The sequence below is a fragment of the Halichoeres trimaculatus genome, unplaced genomic scaffold (assembly GCF_033239565.1).
Source record: "Halichoeres trimaculatus isolate MK-OKI-2021-1 unplaced genomic scaffold, fHalTri1.1 fHalTri1_scaffold_3, whole genome shotgun sequence".
In the NCBI taxonomy this organism is placed as follows: Eukaryota; Metazoa; Chordata; class Actinopteri; order Labriformes; family Labridae; genus Halichoeres; species Halichoeres trimaculatus.
Window position 1 is genome coordinate 10,595,665 of NW_027437181.1, and position 23,368 is coordinate 10,619,032.

Sequence of the window (23,368 nt, forward strand, 5' to 3'; positions counted from 1 at the left end):
ATCTTGGCCTGTCTCCTGTATCCCTCTATCCTCAAAGTTAGGATGACGAAGATGTGATACTGTTTGAGTGTAGGTGGATGCTTTTGTGCTGGTGTAGTCAGAAATCTAGAAGCAAAGAGTGGTAGGAGATACATGAAAATTCTGATTTCTTTGAGGGTGTCGTCTAGATATTAAAGCTTAAGCATCAGGCGATAAACTCTGGGTGCATAAGGACTCATGAACCTGAGTTGGAACTGCAAAAAAAAAAAAAAACTCATAATACCTGAAAACTACTATGTTGTTTTTGAAAAATTCTGAGATAAATGTTTGAAAGGCAGTCATTTAACAAGAGACTGTTGACTGACAGTCTGAAAGTACATCATAGATATTTGACACAAATGATTTCATGATGGTATTGTATGGTCTACATCATTTAGAGTGCATTCCATTTGTCCCATGTTGGATCAGTTTATCTCACCCTTTAGCATGTGCAGTACCCCCTACCTATCTTTTGCTTCTTACATAATTATAATCTTTGTTATCTGCACATTTCTTACTTGCATTATTGGTTCTGTAGATATTTCTTATAGTCAATAGTAGAGATAGACTGATATGGATTTTTCAGGGCCGATACCGATACTGATTATTTGTAGTCAAGGAGGCCGGTATCCGATATTTGAAGCCGATATTAATTTCCACTGCTGATTGGCTGTTACCCAAACCATGGCTCTGCTTGTAACCAATCAGATGATACTGTGGGTGGGACAGTGCTGGGGATTGAATAGTGACTGCAAACAGCTGGAACAACACAGTTTTAAATTTGTTTCTTATCGGTTGTTGGATTATAAAAGAGGCAGATGCCGATATGCTTCAAAATGCCAAATATTGGTCCGATAGTCGGCCTCCTAGTCAGTAGCTCTGTACATATGTCGCTTACAATGCACTTATTTTATTTTAATCTTTCTATTTTAATTTTTGCAAAATCCACTTAAACCTCTTAAAACCCAAGCTTTTGTCTGGTGTGCATTTTTTAATTCATCTTGCTATTTTTGATAGGTGAGACCCAATAAGTATTACGACTAAACTTGGTCTTTGTATGGGAAGTTTGATTATTTGTGTTATGAGTTCTCTATTAGTTGTTTGTTAGTAGTGTTACTGAACTTAAATAAGTTGTTTTTTCACTAAAGTGGGTGTAATGTTGTGATTTCACCAAAATATGATGTTGGCAGTGTCTCTTAATTTGGCTGATGGGTCAAAGTTTCAAAAAATGAAGCATCATGGGTGTGAGAGGCAGAAATGTAATGTCCACATATGTGGATGCTGAGTCTTAAGAGGTTAATCAGCTGGACCCTGGTTCTGATGTGAATTAAAGACGCACACAGCTGGGGGTAGAAGAAAAAAAGACAAACATTAACTTAACTTTTTGTCCTTGTCTGCTGATATGTGTTTCCTTAGTATGTACGCATCTCTGTGATACTTTCACTTTAAGAGATTTCTAGATTCAGTGTATTTAAATTGGGTCTTGAATTAAAGTGTTTCTGTCCTCTCCCATCAATGTCTGTGCCACACACACACACACACACAGCGGATGACGTGCAGCCCGAGTAGCAGACTGCGACACAGCGTCCAACTCCCTCCCTCCCTCCCTCCCTTCCTCACTCTCTCCTGCAATCCTCTCCTCTGTCCTCTGCTGTCCCAGGCAGCACTGCTCCTCCTGCAGCCTGACTGCTCATCAATAAGCTGTATTAGGCCATCACTAATCATACTGCAGGAGACAGAGAGTGAGAGCGTAGGGCAGCTAGACTGTGTGTGCATCATTATCACTCTGTGTGTGTGTGTGTGGGAGAGAGAGAGAGTCTGTGTGTTTCCGTGTGTGTGCAGCCAGGGAGGGAGGAGGGAGGGGTGTATTCTAGCGAGGAGCTTTTCCCTATCGTAGTAACCAACCGCACGCCGACTGCCAGCCATTACTTCACTGCAGCAGCAACCGGCCTCTCCGTACTTAGTGATCCAGACACACTAACCTGTCTGTCCCCTCCTCTTTTCTCTCTCCCTCTGCATATTCAGCAGAGCTGCCCTCCTCTCCTCCTCATCACTCTGCCACTCCTGCAGCGTTGCTCTCTGCTTGAAGGGGACACTGGCCTGCTCCTCACCCACTGATTCTGCATGACTGTCACAAAGGTAAGAGCTCTCCGGATGGGGATAACTTTTCTGCATGTCACCACTCATTTGTGTGTGTTTTGGCCTGTGAAGCTGCTGTCTTCTCTGTCTGTGTGTTTCTGTCTTGTTGGTGAGTTTTGAAGGAGTGTTGGAGTTACCGGGTAGGGCAAGGTTATCCTGGTGCTTCTACCTGCAGATGTGTTTGTATGAATGTGGTCCAGTTACAGTGAACTGTACTCACAATGAGACCAACATTTAATACAGTTTGTGATCCAGAATATGGCTTCATATAAACTTTATTCATCTATTTTAACTCAGTGTCTGGCCTGTGCATTTAAATTCTTAACGTTACTTTACTTTCTTTCAACTCACTTATCATATTTTAGTGTTACAGGATTGTTAAGAGATCCCACAGTAGTGTCTTAAACTAGCTTCAATTATTGTTATTAAAAAAAAGTAAGAACAGTTTGATTATCCAGCAGCTGCAAGGAGCAAAACGTTTCCCATAAAGCTGTGCTGTGCCTTCTGATAAAACGTGATTCATGATGCAAATTAACAAGAAAGCTGACAATTACAATATGCAAACTATGGCTTATGGCTCATTATGAAGTGCTCCACTTAAAACACAACTTAGGGTGTTAAAGATTCCCCAAGTTTTGCTGTGGATCAGTCATATCCTGGTATAATGTGGCTGTAAATATTACTTTTCTGAGCTTAAAGAAGTAAATACTTACATGTAGTGTTCAGAATCAAGCTTTTAGGGCTCTGCTGTTGTTAGGAAATGATGAAAAGGTTTGTAAAAAGCCAACTGACAAACGTTAAGGGCAAGACTTGCTTTTTTATTTAACACTAGGGCTAAGTTAGATTAACTGTATATCAGTGTGATTAAAATGACGATAATGCTTTTTTTGATTTGTACAAATCAATGCAGTAACTGAGCAAGTGACAACAACAGACATGTGTCTACTAGCTGCTTGTGCAACTGTTTATGTACACTCAGGTGAGCCTTGGTGGTCAAGTCAGTACTTAACCCCGCTGCAGCCGGTTGAATCCTCTTAATCAATTAACAGAAGGAGACAAAGAAAGAGAGAGACACACTCACAGAGGAAATCAGCACACCTACTTTCATGTAAAGAATTAACCTGGACTAAAATAGATGACCTACTGCAGTCACAGGACAATGGCCTATTTGCTCACACTTATGGCTGCACACCTGCAACTTCCACATTCAAGTTCTGTTAATGCAGAAAAGTGTAGGAGGTAATTCCAGGCTGCTTTCTCCACAGCAAAACCACACAAAATCACAGACGATTGCTCTCCAAGAACAAATTTCCTGCCTGAGAGTGAGAGTGATTGTGTAGGAGGTGTGTGTGCCGCTGAGTAGGTGGACGTTCTCCACTACGAGAACTGGAAGAGGAAAAGGTCAGGTGCGCCTGCGTTGGCTTTCAGCCAAACTCTAAATCTGACTGTAGACAAAGCCAAAGGCAGTGAAGAGAATTTTAATGAAGACAGGAATTATTTTCTGGCTTGAAATTTGACTCATACCTGCAATTATGGAAATGAAGGAGGGAGAGAAAGAAGGACAGAAATGTGCTTTGACATCTCTGTTGGAAAAAATAAAAATGGTATAAAAGCACATTACCCAGTGGTATCTGAAAGATGATGGGTGTGTGGGAGAGGCAGAAAGCAAGGGAGTCTAGGGAGCTGTTTTCATGGCTTTGCCTGCCAACAGCAGAGAAGTCACCTTGGGAGGGAGGCAGGACAAGAGCTGCTCTGCTGACGGGGCTAAACAGTCTGCTACCCCTCAGCATAGAGATACACACACTGACAACATCCTGGAGAGACAGGCCCTGCTCATCCTACTTAGTGTTACATGAAGATTTGTATGATCTGGCCTAACCTCCTAACGTTACAGAGCAGATTTAGACATTAAAAAGGTTAGCACAGGCGGAGTCCCCTCGCTTTAAATTTGACACTGACAAGATGTCTTTTTTGTCCAGTAAGCACCGGCTAACCATCAAAGCTTTGTTCAGAGCATTCAAAGGGAGTATAACTCCTGGGTTAGCTCATTTACAAATATCCAAAGCTAACTGGACTCAATTAAAAGTGTAATAGGTGTCAAATTGATTCTGTGCTCTACTTTAGAAAGATAAAAGGCTCTTTTTGAAGTGGGATATTTTGTATCAATAACACGTTAAGTCGGCCAGGAGGAAAATTCAGAGTAACACAATAAAAAAGGCTATTTTAACTGTTTTCTCACTGGGACAAAGGTTCTGAGATGAGCTGCTTTTATGAACAAAGACTGACACATTTTCAATCCGACGTCACAAAATATTTCTGTCCACCCTCCTGGGAAAATAGGGAAGCAAAGTCTTGGGGAGCTCATGTGAGAGTAGCTGAAAATTAAAATTAAAAAACACATATATTTTTTTTCTTTCGAGAGTCTAATCACTTCTTGACTCTAGCTCCCGACATATTTTACAATCCCGGAAAAAATGCACAAGAATGGCAGCCCCCAATCATCGTTAAATGTGATCTAAAACTCAGTTTTTAACCTCTTATGACCAAAGAAAATGAAACTTTTCAGAAAAAAGTGAACTTGAATACAAGGCAGCCAAGTTATATCTTCAAATTACCACAACAATCGGATGTGAGAAACATTTCTACGAGGAGTATTAATTTTTCAAAGTTTGACCACAGCCCATCTGGAATGACTGGGGAGCCAGATTTTTTAACCTATACTGCAGCCAGCCACTAGGGGGAGCAGTTTTTGTGGCGACCTCACTTCAAGCCGAGCGAGATGACTTCCATTTTTTTTTTTACAGTCTATGGGTTGAAAAGTCGCTGGTTTGCGTCACCGTGTGTGTATGCATTGGGATGCTTGTCACTAGCTTTCATTTAAGATTTCAGGACTAGTGAATCTTAATACACCAATATTCAAAATAATCAAACAATTTTTCCAGTACAGATGTTTCAATCAAGCCACCACTCCATTTGCATTAACAGAGTAAAAGGAGCATGTTTAGACACTCTTTTTACAAAATTTAATGCATAGTATCAGGTCCAGGTTTCTTGCTGTAGGCATGTGCCAAGCCGTTAACACATTTCACTAGGAGGCACTTTTTGATGGTACACCAGTGTAATCCCAGAGACATCAACAAAAAACCTAGCTGCATTGGATTTTACTCATTTCTCTTCCTCATAGTGTATTAAAACATTCATTTGTTGACATGGTGGATACATTGACGATAAAAGTTGTTGTTGTACTCTGTTGCTTTGTCTGCCCACCTTTTTGTAATTAACTTTATTACGACCACTGACAACACAGCTGTGAATTCACTGACAAACGAATGTCAGTTTTAATATTGCATAACTTTGTAAAACATGACACCGTGGCTCCCACAGCCTCTATCTGACACCACGTCTAGTCGTTTGTGGCTGAATATTTTGTGGTTATTGTTTGTCCCCACCAAACATATTCATACTTATTTCCCACCAGACAGTCTAACTTTGTGTGTGCATCTGTGACATAAAGGAGTCCTGCACTCCAGACACAGATCAGAATAGGAGCTGTAATATACGCTGTTTGTTTTCCACTGAGACAGAGAATCCACCCGTCACTCGCTGACAGAATGCTGACATTGAAAATGGGTCATTGCATGTTTAAATCCACGGCCTTTGCTTTGAAACACGGCCTCTCTTGGCAGTGAGACTGGGCCTTAAGCTCTTTGGCTTTTTAAGGCCGACACTTTAGTCTACTGTTCATAATTTCTTTGAACCAGAGGTTTATCCTGCATACTGCTTCCAAATAATTCCAAATATCTTAATACCACAAGTTGAACAACATAACATGATTTGATAAATACCCAAGGGAAATACATTTGAAGTTTCTGGATGTTGTTATTATGTTGTAGGTTTATGAGCAGAATCAAGTCCTTGTGATGCTGATGGGCGCTTTAACTGTGCTGTTCAGATGCAGACTTTCAACACTGGAAGTTACTGAGGAGATAAATGACCAACTGCTTAGTGGACTTCCAGTCATAAAAGAGGAACAGTCAGTGCTATATTACCTTGAATTTAGACCATTTTACAGCTTTTTCTCCTCCTCATTAAGTCCCAATCATGCATTTAAAGAAAACAGTGGTGCACTTTTGAGCATTAATACCTATGGAGTACTAGTTTAACTGAAAATGCTCTTTTATCCAGTGCTATAGGCAAAGACAGATGGTACTGGAACAGGCTACACAGCTGCACGGAAACCGCACATTGCTGATTTCACTATTAAAGAATAGGTGGATAGTTTGATTTATTTTTCCCCAGGAAGCCCCCTGCATCCATTATACCATGGAACCATATTCTGGGTTTTACGGTAGTCCAATGCCAGGAAGCCTATTTAATTTGTACTTTAATAAGTGATTTAATTTGAGCTCTTTCCTTGTTTTCTATAAAAACAACTTTTCTCTCCCATTTTATTGTAGTTTTCGTAAATTTTAAATACATTTTTAGTCAAGAATTTTCATTAACTTCTGTTCATCCTCATTAAAATCTCCAACTACAGTTCTTAGGACTTTCCCAGTTGATTTATCAGAGACTGTCCTTTTTTTGACAGCATAAAAAAATCTCTTCAGCTGTTGGATCTCGTCTGCAGATTAATCACGCCACAAATCCTTTGACTGTGACACGAAAAATGAGCAGAATATTAGAGGAAGATAAATACATTTCTCTGGAGTGAGATGCTTTTTGCTGCATGCAGCGGACTGCTGTCGGTAGCTTGGCGGAAAAACTGCCAGCGAAGGAAGCGCATCAGGGCTCAACATGGGATTATAATAACTATATCTGGACACCATGTTCTCATTTGCTCTGTGATTGCGTGTATGTCTGTGAGCATGAGTGTGTGGATGTGGGTGGGAGGGCATGAATGTGAGTTGGCAGACACACTCAGTGTAGGTGGGTGGACAACTTCTATTACTACTAAACCAGTGTGTGGTGGAGGAGATTTTGAGATATCATTATAAGAATCTACCTCTGAATCTTCTGCTTTTGATCTCTGTCTAAAACCACGTCATTTGGTATTAGCTTAATGAAACCCTGCAGCTCACACAGAACGTAAGATGCTCATACTAAGAGCAAATACAGTCCCATTACTCAGCCTTCTGTTTGTCCAATAAACCAACACTTGACCGTCCTCCAACAAACCAGCGCCTGGCTCGAGCATTGATCGTCGCCCTGAGTTACCTTCCTGTCACTTCTAGTTTAGCTCCCAGTCCACTGGGCTCAAGGGAGAAGCATAATGGTCACAGTGGGATTTCTCTGTTCAAGGCACTGACCTCTCCAGAAGGCAAGGGTCAACTGGTCCTCTGTCTGCCAACGAGCTGCGGCCAGAGCCATTTGAGAATAAAAGCACACAAGGATTTCTGCTTCATATTCAAAGTCATTTCTCAGCATTTAGCAACATCACTAGCGCCAAGATGCTACCACTGAAAAAGTAACTCAAACCACTTGGGCTGTTGATTTGTATACCCCGTTTGATTAGTGTGCAGAAACAGCAACCTTTGAAATGGTCCAGTTGTTTTTGGTTGGATACCACAGAAAGAGCGGTGTGCCAGAGCTGGGGAGGGGGGACCGGGAAGACAGAGACGCTGAGGGAGGAGGAGGAGGGGTTCTGGCCTTTGGAGAACCTCTTTGTGTTCCTCGAGACACCAGCAGAAATACTCCCTAGATAACACTAAAGGGAGGCTGTGTGGTGATAAATGAGAGTCTCTTTTAAGAAGGGTTGACACCAGCAGAGGGACACAAAGACACATACATATTTATCTATTTATAACTCGGATCAGGAGGAGTTTTTATGGCTGCAGTCCTTTTTATGTCAGCTTCTAACAGCCAGACCTTCTTTTGCATTTTCCAATCAGGACACACTGACAATAAATGCACAGGGACAGGGTTTGAGTTGAGCTGCCTTAAAAACAGGAATGAAACGTTGGTAACATTACACTCTGTTCAATATTCCCATCACTTGTTGCTTGTTGGGCTTGACTTTTCCATGTTTTGCTTTTAGCGTACAGTGTTTCTGAGCCTTAAGTTAATTTGGAGAATTATTTGGATATTATTTGTCAGTGTTTTGGACTGTTGCAATTAGGGATAGACTGATATTGACTTTTTCTGGGCTGATACCGATACCGATTATTTGTAGTCAAGAAGACCAATAACCAATATTTGAAGCTGATACTTTGCAGTCAAAGTGCAAATATTTGTGTCAAAATTTTGAACAATACAAACCCAAACACTTAACTTCATTCAAATACCTTTAAACATGAGTTTATTAAACAGCTCCCAGGCTCAGCAGCATGTTTTATAAAGTTAAATGAAAACTTAAAAAAAATAAATACTAGCTTAAGTTTTCTACAGTAAATAAAGTTTTCAAAATTTCAATGTAACTGTAATTACTGTAATAACTGCTCTGCTGATTGGCTGTTTCCCAAGCCATGGATCTGCTTGTAACCAATCAGATGGTACTGTGGGTGGGACAGTGCTGGGGACTGAGTAGTGACTGTAGACAGCGGAGTGGCTGCATCAGTGCCGCAATAATGCAGTTTTAAATTAGTTTCTTATCGGCCATTGGATTAAAAAAAAGGCAGATGCCGATATGCTTCAAAATGGCAAATATCAGCCCGATAACCGACCCGGCCGATAACCGGTCTATCCCTAGTTGCAATCAAAACAGATGTATATTTAGACTTAGAGTAGGCATTTTTCTCTCTTTCCAGTGTTTATAAGAGATAGAAATATGCAATTGATTTGTGATTAATTGTGAGTTAACTGTTGACAGTCATGCTATTACTCACGATTCTTTTTTTTTGGAAAAAGGTTTTTTTTTTTTCTGCCCTTTTAAAGACGCTTGTGGGACTATCTTTTTAGAGATTTCATAGACACCTTTGGTAATGTTTTTTAGTGAGGGTGGGAGGAAAAATCGAAAATCGATATATTGTGATGTTGTATTTGACAATCTAAAAAGCTGGATACTTTGTCAAAAATCGTTTTTTGTTTTGTTTTGTTTTGTTTTTCTTTTTTAATTCAAAATTTTCATTTCAGTCTTTGTTTATAAACTGGATTGGAAACATTTCTCCTTTCCACATTTCTCCAGCTGAGGGCGAAATCTTTATCTCTGACTCATGTGATGTGAGACTCTAAAAATGGTATAACCAAAAATCACAATTTAAATTGAATTGGCACCCCAAAAACTGTAATAGAATCAAATTGCGAGCATATCGTCCCAGCCTTAATGCAGAGCGACATTGATCTTGCTCCTTCCTGCTAAACCCTGTCAGCTGGTGTAATGTCATCATAAAGACATTCAGTGTATGCCGTGAATGTGTTGGTCAGGTGATCCATGGCTACTGATAAATAGCATTTAGAAATAATTGATTTTGGCACTAATAATCTCATTTTTATTCTTGGAATCTGCAAATATATAAAAGTAAGACTATTACAAGATCACTTATTAGTCCTCACAGTGCCTTTAAGTTGCATCCTGATAAAGAAGTTTCTTTCTTTTATGGTTTAAGATTTAGCATCAAGAGTTTTGTCAAATTATACATTTATTTTATGTTGTGGAACTCACTCTATTCAAATTGCATACAAACACAAACGTGTACATGTTTTTTCTTGAGCAAATGCTTTATATATTTACCCATACTGATGTGTGCTCCATAATTCAAAGTAGCATTCCAGCTGTGTTATGTGTGTTTGCAATTATATATGTGCAAGCACTCCAATTATGAAGGAGGCCCTCGCTGCTGTGATGTCAAGCACACATGTGGTCGGAAAGACGTCTGAAAGCCATTTTCAGAGTTTATGGTTCAGCTTCTGCTGTTAACTGTGAGGTTTTTAAGACTCCCAAAGCACAAAACGATTCAAGATATTTTCAAGATAAGGAAGCTCAGATAAGTCTGTTGTTGAGCTGCTACATTTTTATGTGAGAAAAACATTAGATGGGAAACATTTGATGTAGATGGATTCTCATTTACACAGAAATCCAAGCACATCTACACTAAAACTGTCTGAGTTCCCTCCTCGGGGCACCTCGCCCACCATAAATCTTAATTGAGTCTGATTTAGACCACTGGCCATTTGTCAAGCTCAGTGTTTGCCCGCACGCTCTCTCACACACACCGCCACACACCGCCACATTAAACTGAGGGCCGAATCGCCATCCTAGCAACCCACAACCTGCCATTCCCAGAGAGAAGGAAAAATACTCAACAGTTTAGCAGATTAAGAAAACTAAATCCAGAATTAAGCTTTTTTGTGTCTTTTTTTTCACTGCAAATGAAGCAGATAAAAGAATTAACACACAAAAAGAGGGAGGTGTGTGTGTGACTGTGTGTGAGAAATGGAAGAAAAAAAAGAGAAATAGTTGTGAGAAAGCCACAGAAATGCATTCATCACGGGAAGACATTCAGATCTCATGAGCTCATTGCCTGTCAGAAAGCTCTTTTACTCTGCTGGATGTGTGTGTGTCTGTGTGTGACTATAAAAACTGTACTTTCCAAATCTGTGTGAAAGCCAGTGTGTTTCCAGTTGAGTTGGGAAACTCTTCTTTCCTTTTGTCACTGCATGAATCATTCCTCTGCTGCAGATGTATTCATACAGTCCACTCTCTCTCTTCGTCGGTGACTTTCTCACCACAGTGTGACGAGAGTTCTTTGATTCATTGTGAAAAGTGCAAAGGGGAGGAAGCTTTGTTGTGGCTTCTTTGGGATAAAAAGTGTTTCCCTTTTTTGGATTCCCCTTTGGGAGGTCTCTGAGATATATAAAAAAAGGAAAGAGTCCTGAAATTATTTATGAACATCCAGGAAATAGACACGGGACAGAGAGGGACCATTAGCAGCAGCGCCTTTTCCCCTCCAGCTGAGATTAGGTGCACATCCCATGGAGGGGATGCATCTGTGTGTGTATGTGTGTAGTCTGTACAATGAGGACATAGGATGTGCTTCCTGTTTGTGGGCCTGGGGACAGATGGTTGTTTTGCTTTGTGTGTGTGTCTCAGTTGTGGAGTCTAAGACTGGATGGCTGGTTAAAACTTAGTTCACAATCAAATATCCATAATCTGGTTATCAACATTTTACACACTACGATAAATCGTTCAGTTGTTTGCAAGAAAACAGATTTGAGTTTCTGTCTTTGAGAACTACACTTTAATTTTTTATTCAAAGCTGTCTGTTTCCTAGTGTTTTATTTAGAGTCTACATGGACTTCAACACCCGATCCCGAGTCTTATTTCAGTTTTGATCAGTAGGATATGTTTATGGATATGGCACGTAAGATTACCTGTTCTTTCATGTTACTGCACACATGATAAACTCTTGTTTCCACGTTTCTGATGAATTCTTTAATAAAATAACAACACTATAGCTTAACGCGGGCTCAGCACAACCAAATATAAATCCTGCATTGCTACATTTACGGCAACGAAAAGTAGAGCAACATGCATTGTTATAATATGTTCATGACTCTGACAGGTGACGGGTGACAGGTGAAGGTTTGCTGCAGTAGGGATGGGATCATCATCATGGAGTTCACTGATTCCAACATAGAAATAAAAAACTTTGTTGATTTTTCACTCTAGAAATAAGAGGTACTTTTATTGGTGCTGACTGATTCTGTCAAAAGTTCCAGGTACTGATTCATGTAAAACTGAAAGGTACCATGTTTATGTACCTAAACACATCCTTTTGACTGGGAGGGAGTGGAAAAGTAGGTGATTTTCCAATCTGGACATGAACACAGCACTGTGAGGTTATATGTTGAAGAATAAATATCTTAAATTGAAAAACTTTGAGATTGTATTATTATAATTTTGATATATTTTTCCACATAAACACAAAAAAGCACAGAAAATTGGTGCTGTTGAGTACCGATACCTGGCATCGGTACTAACCTGACACACCAGATGAACAGTTTCATAAATCCGCCACGGTAATATTTCACAAGTCCATCTGGGTAGAAGCTTTTTGGATTCGCTTTCTGAGGCGGGACCTTCAAAAAAATTAGCAGCTGGTGATTCGACGACCGCTCTGGTTGACACACTCACCACAGACCAATCCACATCAAGCCAAGGTATGACGTAGCTTATGTGCGCCGCTCCTGAGAAACAACAGACAAACAACTACAGGAACACAAGAAACAGCTGTGATAATGGTGTTAGATGACTGCTGTCGTTGGTCAATGGAACCTGTCAAGGTGGATCTGCAGGATTTCAGAAACTGAATCAGGCAGCTCCATCTGCTCTGCAAGGTTACATCAGTACCGTACCATTTCAAATGTGAAAGGTACCCATCCCTAATACTTACACATCTCAAATTTGACAACTGGCTTAAGTATTCTGCAAGCTATTGACTGCCAGCAGCCTTCACTGCGTTTGCTCTTATGCTGGGAGAAGAATATACAATATTGATGTGGATATCAGCTGGGCTAAGGCTGGGCTTTTTACCACACCTTTGGAAACAAAGCCGACAGACTGGTAAAAAGTCGATTAAGAGCGATTACTCACACAGGCAAACCTGGTTCACCCTTCTGTCTGCAGTCCAGCTACATCAAGGCCTTCTGAGTGGGTGTTTCCTGATGCTGGACTGCTGGGCTGCACTCCTGACTGACATTTGACCACATGGACGTGCTTATTTTTATCAGTATAGGCTGAAAACTGGACACGAGGAGTCCGTTTGGTTGCAGTGATTCCACATTGAGTAGTTTGAGCCTCACTCTTTTTGACCCTCAGAGATGTTTTTATATGCATGCTCCACATGATGGTACCAGTATGTTAAACATCTCTATACGCTCTGTAGCATTACAGTATGGTCAATTTATGCAGTTTATTTTTTAAAATATACATAAACACATTTTGTAATGTCATTTTTTCATGGTAAAAAATCTTTTTAGAGAAAACTAAAAATCTGCACCTGTCTAGGCCACAGTATGCCATTCATTCTCTGTGCACTTACTCTATGCCACATGTTTTGTTTTGTTTTGTTTTTCAGATAGGCCCTTCCCATGCAAAACAAGAATTAGCTTTTTTAAATCATTATTGTGATTTTTGGATTTTTTTTCCTCTATTAAGAAAGGAAATCTTGGGGGCAGAGAGTGGGGGAAGACATGCAGCAAATGTAGAAGACTAGAAACATGGTCCATGTTTCCATGACAGATTCTTTTCAGCCTCCAGCAAGATGAAGACTTATTCAGCTGAACTTCTATTTTATGGTTCAGTTAAAACATTAGCCTGCTTATTTGTTCTAATTCCATTACACCGAAGCAACATCAAACATGCTTCATTTAATAATAACAGGGCTAGTTAAATTAAAGTGGTATGGAGCTCTTCCAGTCAAAGATGTTCCTGCAGTGAGCAGAGGTAATTCATGATTTCTATTTTAGTGTCCCTGTAGATGCTCTGCTGTAGCTGCAGTGGTCAGTACGTGTCAGCTGCTCAGGCTTATGCTGCGTCACTGCAGTGAGCATCAGGGTGGTCCAGCGGCCTCCTCACTGGAGCTGCCTGGTTTGGTGACTTCACAAACATGCTTACGTAAATTTAGCTCACATCCCTCTCCTGCGTAAGGCTGACAGTAGCTGTGCAGTAGATTCTAAAGTAATGTCATCTCACATTTGGAGTCTGTTTTATTGTGTTTATCATCAGTTCTGTTGTCTCGTGTAACCAGATTTGTTTATTTTGCTGGTGTGGTGTAGCAGGTAGGATGTGCTTTCTTGTCTTGGTGACTCATAAAATCCTTTCCAAACCTTTTTTGTACAAAGAATGAATTTTTATTTGCTTGTTTTGTGATTTTAGTAGAGTTGTTTTCCATCTACACTGAATGAAACAATGCTGAATAGTTGCAAAACATAAGAGAGCACTGAGTGGGGAGTGGGGCAAAGATTGAGAGCACATCCACAGTAGATGATGCTACCGCCCACACACTCACACACGCTCACACAGACATCCACAGCGGAGTTCATCAGGGTCAGATCCAGCTTTGTATTTTGCCTTTGGGCACAGATCGCAGTGTAAATATAGATAATAGTGTCTCTAAAGCACAAAATCCTCTTTCTTTCCCTTCCTCATGTGCTTCTTCTTGCACTTCACATCACTTTTGTTCCTTTTACTTAATTTTTGCTGCGATCTGTTGGTCATGGTGGCTCAGTGTTCTGAACAAACTGATGAGCCCATGAGGAGATCACATGAAGCATAAATACATAAGCCTCTTACTGTATAAAGACCACAGTATAAGGTGAAAGTGTCAGCTCAGAGCCTCAGATAAAGTCTGTTATGTCAGCAGTTTGTGTGCGATGAGTTTGGCAGACTTCTCAGAAAGGCTTGTTTCACTTTAATTGATGTTTGTAGAGATCAGGTGCCAGGTGGTGCAGAGAGGAAGCTATTAGTGCAGCAGAAACCTGAGTGAAGCTCACAGAAAGGGATTTTTTAGCTGCACTAGAGGCTCCAAGTGTTGGCAAGAGTGTTTAGATTTAGATTCTGATAATGTCTTTAAGCTCAGGGGCACAATTAAAGTCCAAAGTAGACCATGTGACATAAATTTATACTTCTTTAGCTTTATTGTCCACTTGTTCTCTTAAGAGGTGACTTTAGTCTTCTGAATTTTCCAGATCATTTCAGGACAACCGGGGCCCATTTTTTCAGAAGCAACTTTCACACTTACAAATCACAGCAGGAGAGTGTCAGTGTTGGATGAGCTCCTCTAGCTCGAAATATTCATATTTGGATTAGGTTTTTGGTGTATGTCTGTGTGAAGCATGAAGGAGGAGGAAAGGGAGTTGTTGCCTTTGAAAGAGGATGTTTTTTGTTTCACTGCTTACTTGAGGTGGTGGCTCCAAGCTATTAGCCGCCACATCTTCACAACAGCTCTTCATGCAGACTTTTACTTAAAGGATAATAGTTCAAACTTTGCTTGTAGTGAAAAGGATTTGGATTAACAAATGGATCCCAGCTGGACAATGTTGGGAAATTTTCAAGAACCAATAAATTCTCATCCCCAGTTCATCAAAATCAACACTTCTTCACACACTGTCAGGTTTCCAACAGGCAAATATGTTAACTTCTAGACTAATTCTGCCAAAAAGTATCTTTGACATATGGTTAAAAGTAGGGTCTGCAGGAATTTTCATTACTTGTTAGCAATCACACAATATTCAAACTGGGCCAATCCTCCTTGGTTCAGTGCCAGCGGCAGCCCGCACCCACTGCCTCTGACAGTGACTGCGTGAACACACTCACTAGCCCAGCTACCACCTGTAGCATCACATTTCTATGTGGAAGAGACTTGAGATTGGTGCACCTGGCTTAGCATGTTAGCACAAGCTAATCATGGGTATTTGACACATACTAGCTTGTGTCGCTATTTGCCCCATGCTGCTCTCCAAGTGCCTAAAAGTGAGTGAAAGTCGAGCCAAGCTTCACATTCATCTAGTAAAAATTTGTATCTATTTGCCGTTTAGTTTTGTTTAGTTTTGTCTCACTTTGGTTGTGTTTTCCTTCCTCTGTGCCACGCCCACTGTCATAGCTGCTCTGATTAGCTCCACTGTCCATCATCAACACGCAAAGTCACTTGCGCACTGGTCGCTCTGTGATTGGCTAATGTATCCTAGCTTAATCCCCACCAAGAAATGTCCTGATACAACCAAAACACCAACACACAGGCTGAGGTGAGGGTTCAAAGCAGACACAGACACTGACACGTGTAGAACCCCGTAAGAGATGATAGCGCAGGAATATTCCTGTAAAATTTGACTTTTTTTTGATACATTTTTTTGGAAAATCATGCAGACTCTATCTTTAACACTTTAAATCGACCCAGCTTGTTTGGTTTAAGTCAGTACATTAACTATTTCCAAAGATTCGGACAGCATTAATAGGAATAGTTAAGTTTTGATTCTGACCCAGCCACAGACCAGCACAGCTTGGTTTGCTTTTCTGTGTAGCTACTTCATCACTTGTCTTTGTTGAGACATCAGATACGAGAAGACACCTTAAGCAGAGCCAGAGAAGCTCACTTTTCAACTCATTAATTTAAAATACACGCGGTTACAGATAATTGTCCAAATGATTAATATTAGCCCCTGGTAATCAGTCAGTCTGATTATCTATCGCCTTTTAATGAAAATGGTAATGAAGTAGGGGTGTAAAAACTAGACAATGGATTTTAGTCATCTTATATGAAACTGAGAGTCTGTTAATCACATCCCATAACGAAAAATCATCCTCCAGGTGCAGCACAGGTCGGCTCCGTGCTGAAATTTATTTCACAGATTGTAGAGGATTCCTTCTTCAGTTTCTGCCAGAAATCTTTCATCATGACTGTGAAACTTTTGTATAAATGTCACTCAGGCCTTTTTTTGTAGATGCTTTTTCTGAATCCAGCTCTCCGGATTTCCATTGCTGTCACTATGGAAACTCAGCTGGTATGCCTGTGTGTCAAAACAGCTACAGTCTGACAGAGGCGATAAAACAAAGAGCCTTTAGAAATTATGGTCATTAGAATTCATACCACTCCAGTCATGTCAACCATGAGCTCTTCTCTGCAAAATTATTAACATTCGTGAGTCGTTCTTTGACACATTGTTTTTGAGACATAATTAAAAATATTAATGAATAAACCATTTATTCAGATTTATTCAAAAGCTCAAGAAACACACTCAGGGTAACTTTTACCCTTTCATTGACTTTCACCAGGAAGTATCAATCACTTTGTACCAAGAAACTTCTGCTCAGGGAAAATGTGTCTATACCATGAAGTTGTGTTGAGCCGTATGTTGTAGAGAGAGGATTTTCTCTGTTATTGTTTACAGCACATATTCACCAGCTGAGAGGCAGCTGTGTCTGCATTCCAGCCCCTCGCTTCTTCACCCTGGGTGCTGACTGCTGCTGAGAGGGTTTCTGGGTCTCTGCTGATGAGTCAGGTCATTTATTTATGTGGTTGGTTCAGATGAAGTGAAATGGAGGAAAGTTACACATGTCATGAACAGAGAAGAAAGGAGGGCTAACGTAAATGTTTCCTGAGGGTGATTCAGCTCAGATCAAAGCATTGCCAATTAAATGTAAATGTGAATTGTCTTTTTTAAGTTTGGAAGCAAGAAGCAAGATCGACACCTCTTGAAAACAAATCCTACAAACTTACCTGATGAAAATCAGCAGAAACTTGTTCAGATTAATGATAGATATAAATTTACATAGTCCCAAGGTTAATCTAAAGTGGAGGTGGGGTGTAACAACAACAACAAAAAATATCAACTCCAGGACAAAGTGTGGTCAGAGTACTTCAGATCCTGCTGAAATTCAACACTCCAACCTGGGTTTGTTGCAGTTTGAGCTTGTTTTGGTTTGTGGCTGGTGGAGATAAGATATGGCCAGATACACTGAAATTATTTTTCTTGTGAAGTTTTGGTACAAACCAGGGATGAAATACTATGAACTTGTACCATACGACTCTGGAGGTTGTCACATGTGGGGATGGGTACCTTTCACATATGAAACGATACGGTACCAATGCCCGGTACCTGGCAATCGGTACTCAACGGTACCAATTTTTGGTACTTTTGTGTGTGTTTATGTGGTAATAAATATGAATTTCTTTAATAATAAAATCTCAAAGTTTTTCAATTTAACATTTATTTCTCAATATATAAACCTGCAATGTTGTGTTCACGTCCTGCATGGAAAATTGCCCACTCTTCCACTTCCTCAAAGTCACAAGGGTGCATTTAGGTACCTAAACATGGTACCTTTTGGTTTTACGTGAATCTATACCTAGTATTTCAGACAGAATTCGGTCGGTACCTATAAAAGTACCTAATTTAGTACCAATCCCTACATGGGTACCTTTCACATTTGAAACGATATGGTACCAATGCCCGATACCTATTGGTACCGGTACTTAACGGTACTAATTTTTGGTACTTTTTTGGCTGTATGTGGTAAAAAATATCAATTTGTTTAAAAATGTAATATATATTTTTTCAATTTAACATATTTCTTCTTCAATATATAACCTTGCAATGCTGTGTTCATGTCCAGCATTGAAAATACTCTTCCACTCCCTCACAGTCATAAGGATGCATTTAGGTACCTAAACATGGTAGCTTTTGATTTTAAATGAATTGGTACCCAGTACTTTTGGTACAGAATTCGGTAGGTACCTTTAAAAGTGCCTAGTTCTGAACCCATCCCTTATCACATGAGAACTATCTGAACTTTTTTAACTCTCTTCTTTTCAGGAGACTAGACTCTCAGCATCTCTTTCTGTGCAGTCATGGAGAAAATATATTTTACTTGCAGACAAGATAAACCTGAAAATAACCCAGGGAAACTTACAACATAGTTTAAAGACAGTCTAAATACCTTATATATTTGATATTCAAAAGTATTAATTATAATATTTAACTGTATGGTCGTTTTGACCCTAAATACACTTCTATGTGATTTGGCATCAGGCCTTCGTCTGGAAGTGAAGCAGATGTTAGTAAGCAGTGAGCTCTTTTAAAATACCTTCATTTCCTTACACCTGTTTGACTCCCTCATGAAGGCTCGCTTCTGAAATGTGTATGAGGGAGTTTTAGGATCAACATGAACATGCAGTTGAGAATAAAGGCCTGCAATTGGACTATTTCTTGGTTTTCTAAAACTGTGTATCCTTATCTAAAGAGCACCTTAAACGTCACCCTTTCTCGATCCCAGAAGAGTTCCTTCCTCGGTTTCTTTTTAAATTCTGCGGCTAAAAAAATAACTTGTAGACCTTGAGAAACACAGAATTATGTAAACTCAAACAAGACTTAATTGCCACAATTTTACTGCAAATCCTGCTGACGGTCACACAAGGTAAAGACTTCAGCACAGTGGCCACATTGGGAATGCACCTGACATTGAAGAATGGGAGCTGTGAATTCCTGAGCTTAGGGTAATAAAGGTTAAAAGACTTTATTCCACGTCGTCAGGGGAAAAAGAAGCTGTTGTGGTTTGGAGTGGAAAGGTGCTGAGAATAGCAGCAAAGACGGGCAAAGGAAAATAAAACTAGTCCTTGTGACATTAAGAGAAAAGGAAAGAAACCTTAATGTTAGTTGGAGTGGTTGTAGCTCGAGATCTGTTTTGTTTTACTTCCACACAAAATGGTTAACCTGCAAAAAGAGGGTGTTCACAGGCTGTTAAACTGAATCAAGAGCTGTCTAAGATTTCCGTCCATCCATTCATCTTGTGCTTGTCCTGATTCGGGTCACAGTTGCAGCAGGTGAAGCCAGTCAATCCAGACGTCCTCCTCCATCAGTGTTTTCATCTCTTCCTGGGGGAGTCCGAGGCATTCCCAAGCCAGACGGGATACATAACCTGTCAAGCTTGCTCCGGTCTTCCCCTGGGTCTCCTCCCAGTCAGGCATATGAGGGAAACCTTCAAAGGGAGACACCCAGGGATCTCCTTATCATTGTTATCATCCTTATTCAAAACCCCCTCAACTCTCTTCTTTAGATGTGGAAAAGTGGCATTTAGGCCGTTCTCCCCCCTGGATTTCTGAGCTCCTTTATATGCTCTAAAAAAGGAGTATAATTTTCTCTACAATTCTTTCTGTAAATGTTGTTGTGGAACGGATAACTGTATTTTAGCTGCCTCCATCATAAGGCACATTGTCTTCATGCTTTCAGTCAATACATGCTTTTTGATGCAAGTGCTGTGCAAGAGTATAACAGCAACTGACCAAAACTTTGGACGTCATTAATTAATCTGAGCAGCCAATGGGAATTGAGTTTGAATTTGAGCTGACTTCACAAGCAGTCATAGAGTTTAAAAACAGGTCAGACTTTCAATCTCATTCTTTTGGTCTCTTCCGTAAGATCATGATTTCAGGTGAAGATTGAAACATGGATAAACCGGTAAATCAAAAGCTCTGCCTCCGTGATGGTCCACAGTGCTGCTGATGCTGCTCCAATCCTCCTGTCAGTTCCGCCGTCCATCTTATTGTTTTATTCCAGATCCTAAGATACTGGAACTCCCTCACTTGGGGCAAATGGACTTTGATGGAGCAAACCATGGTTTTCTAGCTTTGAAATAATTTTGCTAGTTTCATATTCATTATCAGTTTAGCCATCCATCTGGTGCTGTTGTTTGATGGTTGTTTGTTGTTTGTAGTCAGTGGCAAAGTGTCCCGTCTAGGGATGCACTGATACTGATCCTGGTGTATCGGTGCCCCCCAAAGCTGGATAGGTATCAGTGGGAAAGGGGCTGATCCATAGTGCTGATCCAGGCAAACAGCTCCATGCCTTTTTTTCACTGGCGCTCTTGGCTACTTGATTTAAAATGTTACCTTTGATGTGCTTTTTTTTTTGCTACATTACCAGTCTACAGGGTTTGAAAGGTTACATTTGAGTAGAATTCCTGTACATTCTGAAGCATTGTTTTTGCCAAAATAGTGTTAAACATTTGAATATTCTATAGTTTAAATAAATATTTACTTCAGTTTTTCCATCTACTCATTTTTTGCCTTTTACCCCAAACATTACCAGTCTTATCCCACAGTAGGGCATGCAGGTTATTATTTAACACTGGTATTGAATCAGTATCGGTATGGACTGATACCCAAAGCCCAGGCATCTGTATCAGAACCAGAAAAGTTGGATCGGTGCATCCCTACATACCATGCCATTACATATTGCACCCAGGTTGTTGCAACGCTATTTAATAAATGGCTTGAAATTGAGAGTGTTTTGTTTGTTTAATGTTTTACTATGTTGTCCACTGTATTGGTATGGATCAGGTATTGGCACAATTGAATTTTGATAGATCGGATCGGATCGGAATGTAAAAAAGTCTATCGGCCCTAGAGATGGGAACCGAATTAGATACTTTTATTGGTACCGACCAAATTCTGCCAAAAGTACCGGGTACCGATTCACATAAAATCAAAAGTTACCATTTTTAGGTACCTAAATGCATCCTTGTGACTGTGAGGGGGTGGAAGAGTATGTGATTTTCTGTGCTGGACATGAACACAGCATTGCAAGGTTATATATTGAAGAATAAATATATTAAATAGAAAAGAATTAACATTTTATTATTAAACATACTGATATTTTTACCGCATCAACACACAAAAGTACCGATTGCCAGGTACCAGGAATTGGTACCATACCGTTTCAAATGTGAAAGGTACCCATCCCTAATCGGCCCATCTCTTGTCCAGTCATAGTGTTAAATTCCTGATTTGCTGTAACATGACAATTTATCTTTACCAAGCAGCAAAAACCCTTCATGAAGAAATGCAGGGGAGCAGGCTGTCATGGTGTTAATAACATGTTGTATTGAATTAACTTACCGGTAATAACAGTGCCCTTTTTTACGGAGCTTACCTCACCTTATACATTTTGCAGTGCCAGTCTTTGTCAGAGGTCTAGATATTAACAAATTCTAATAAAACAAGTTTGATAACTTGGTTGTACTTTGAAGCAGCTCCCAGCCACATTTACAACCCGGACAAGTTGTCAGAGGGGATCAACTGCACGTCGTACAGATCAGCGATAAAGATGTATCACCACTGATTACTTCTTAATAACTTCTGTGTCTTTGATCTGTTTGACAACACCGCAGCCCAGTTAATCCAGAATTCTCTAATACTCTAAGAAGCCGGCTACACAGGAACGAGGATGGTACAGATTAATCAGAGAGCTAAACTGGAAGTGCTTTGGAAGTGCTTGGACCCAGCAGGGAGTAGATGGTGCCAATAAAGGATCCCTGATGGAATATGAGCCAAATTTAAATATTTGTCCCAGAAGAGGACGCTAAAATGAGGTCTGTATTTTACAGCTGGCTTTTAAACTGGGCCACACTAGTGATGTGTGCAGTGGGAGTGCAATCGACTGGCTGGCAATAAAAGGATCAATGAAACAGACTGGAAGGATGTGCATCAGTGACCATAAAATATATCGGTTGTGTTATTTAGTGCCAACACTGACCTGTGTGTGGCTGCAGTGGGCTCATATTATATAATTTGAGACAAACGTGTGGGGGGACTTGGATGTAAACTGACTGTAGCATTACGGTCAATGTTTCCTCTGTGATCTCATCAACGCAGAGCTCCTCTGAAATGTAGGTCAAATTCACAACACATTAACCTTCACGCACATATGGGAATACTGTCATCTCAAATGTGGCTTAACAAGCTCACACATGGTAAAAGAGGAGTACTGCTGCCTGTCTCTGTCTCTTCCTCTCTATACGTGTGCATCAGGGAAAAGTGGAAATGTCTTTTGTTTCATTCTCTAATTGATGAAACAGAAAGCTGCAAAGGAAAATGAGACACTGGAGAGCTTGTCCTGGGTGCACAGGAGAATTTATTGTAGTTTTAACTCGAAACGTAAACGATTAAACGTCATCATCTTCACAAGTCAGCCTCAGAATAACTGGTCAGCGTAGTAAATAATTCATATCTTGAGTATCATGGACCTGAAATGCAGGTTGCATGTTGAGTCAAAGCTGTCGCCAAGCCACCAGCTACTGCAGCTTCTGTTACTGGTGAAAATCATGATGCCATAATGCTCTATTATCTGGATAATGGCAGTATTTTGGTTGAGAAAATGGGGAATAAGTTGCATAAAGGTTGTGTCTTGTTAACTCAACATAATGTATCATGAATAACCAGCACAGGCATGGGAAAACTGAAGGCTGGTGGTGCTAGCCCTGCTATTGTTAGCCCCTCCCAGCAAAAAATGTTGACATTGTTTATACACAGACTCTATGGTCTCATGGTCAATCATTAAACTTAAATTTATATATTTTTTTTAATGTTTTCATAAATTTTCATGGCTAAGCTGAGCTGTGCTAGGAGATACCATCTGTGCTTGTTTACATCCAGGTAGTAAAGTATTATGGTAGTAACCATCTACTGGAGCTACGTGCTGTGGTGTAACAGTATAAATTTCTTTTTTCAGACCGACTAGTAATTCTGGTACAGATTTGCAAAGATGACAATGTTTAATCTTTAAGTACGCTAAAAGCATAAATACTTAGTGCAATTTGTAGGTTTAGGATTCATCTGACAGCACAAAGTTGTGAAAGATCCCCAGTCATTTATTAAAACACTGACAGAGAAAGAAGTCAAGTAGGATGTTTGTACGATGGGGCTAAAAAGCCAAGGGCAGGGTGTTAAAAAATACTAAGCAGTGCATTTATTTATGATACTGTATGAATTAGCAGCTTTAC

General features: G+C 40.1%; 1 protein-coding gene across 2 annotated transcripts in view; it reads left to right on the top strand.

Moving 5' to 3' along the window:
* The window catches only part of coro2ba (coronin, actin binding protein, 2Ba), a 69,883-nt gene that overhangs the window by 3,736 nt on the left and 42,779 nt on the right, over positions 1-23,368 (top strand). Inside the window, exon 3 of one of the 2 annotated variants that reach the window (XM_074667148.1) lies at positions 2,044-2,157. In XM_074667148.1, the coding sequence (XP_074523249.1) occupies positions 2,143-2,157 (15 nt within the window). In that variant the 5' untranslated portion in view covers positions 2,044-2,142. The remainder of the gene's footprint in view (positions 1-2,043; positions 2,158-23,368) is intronic. The other variant, XM_074667149.1, reaches the window with a different exon arrangement.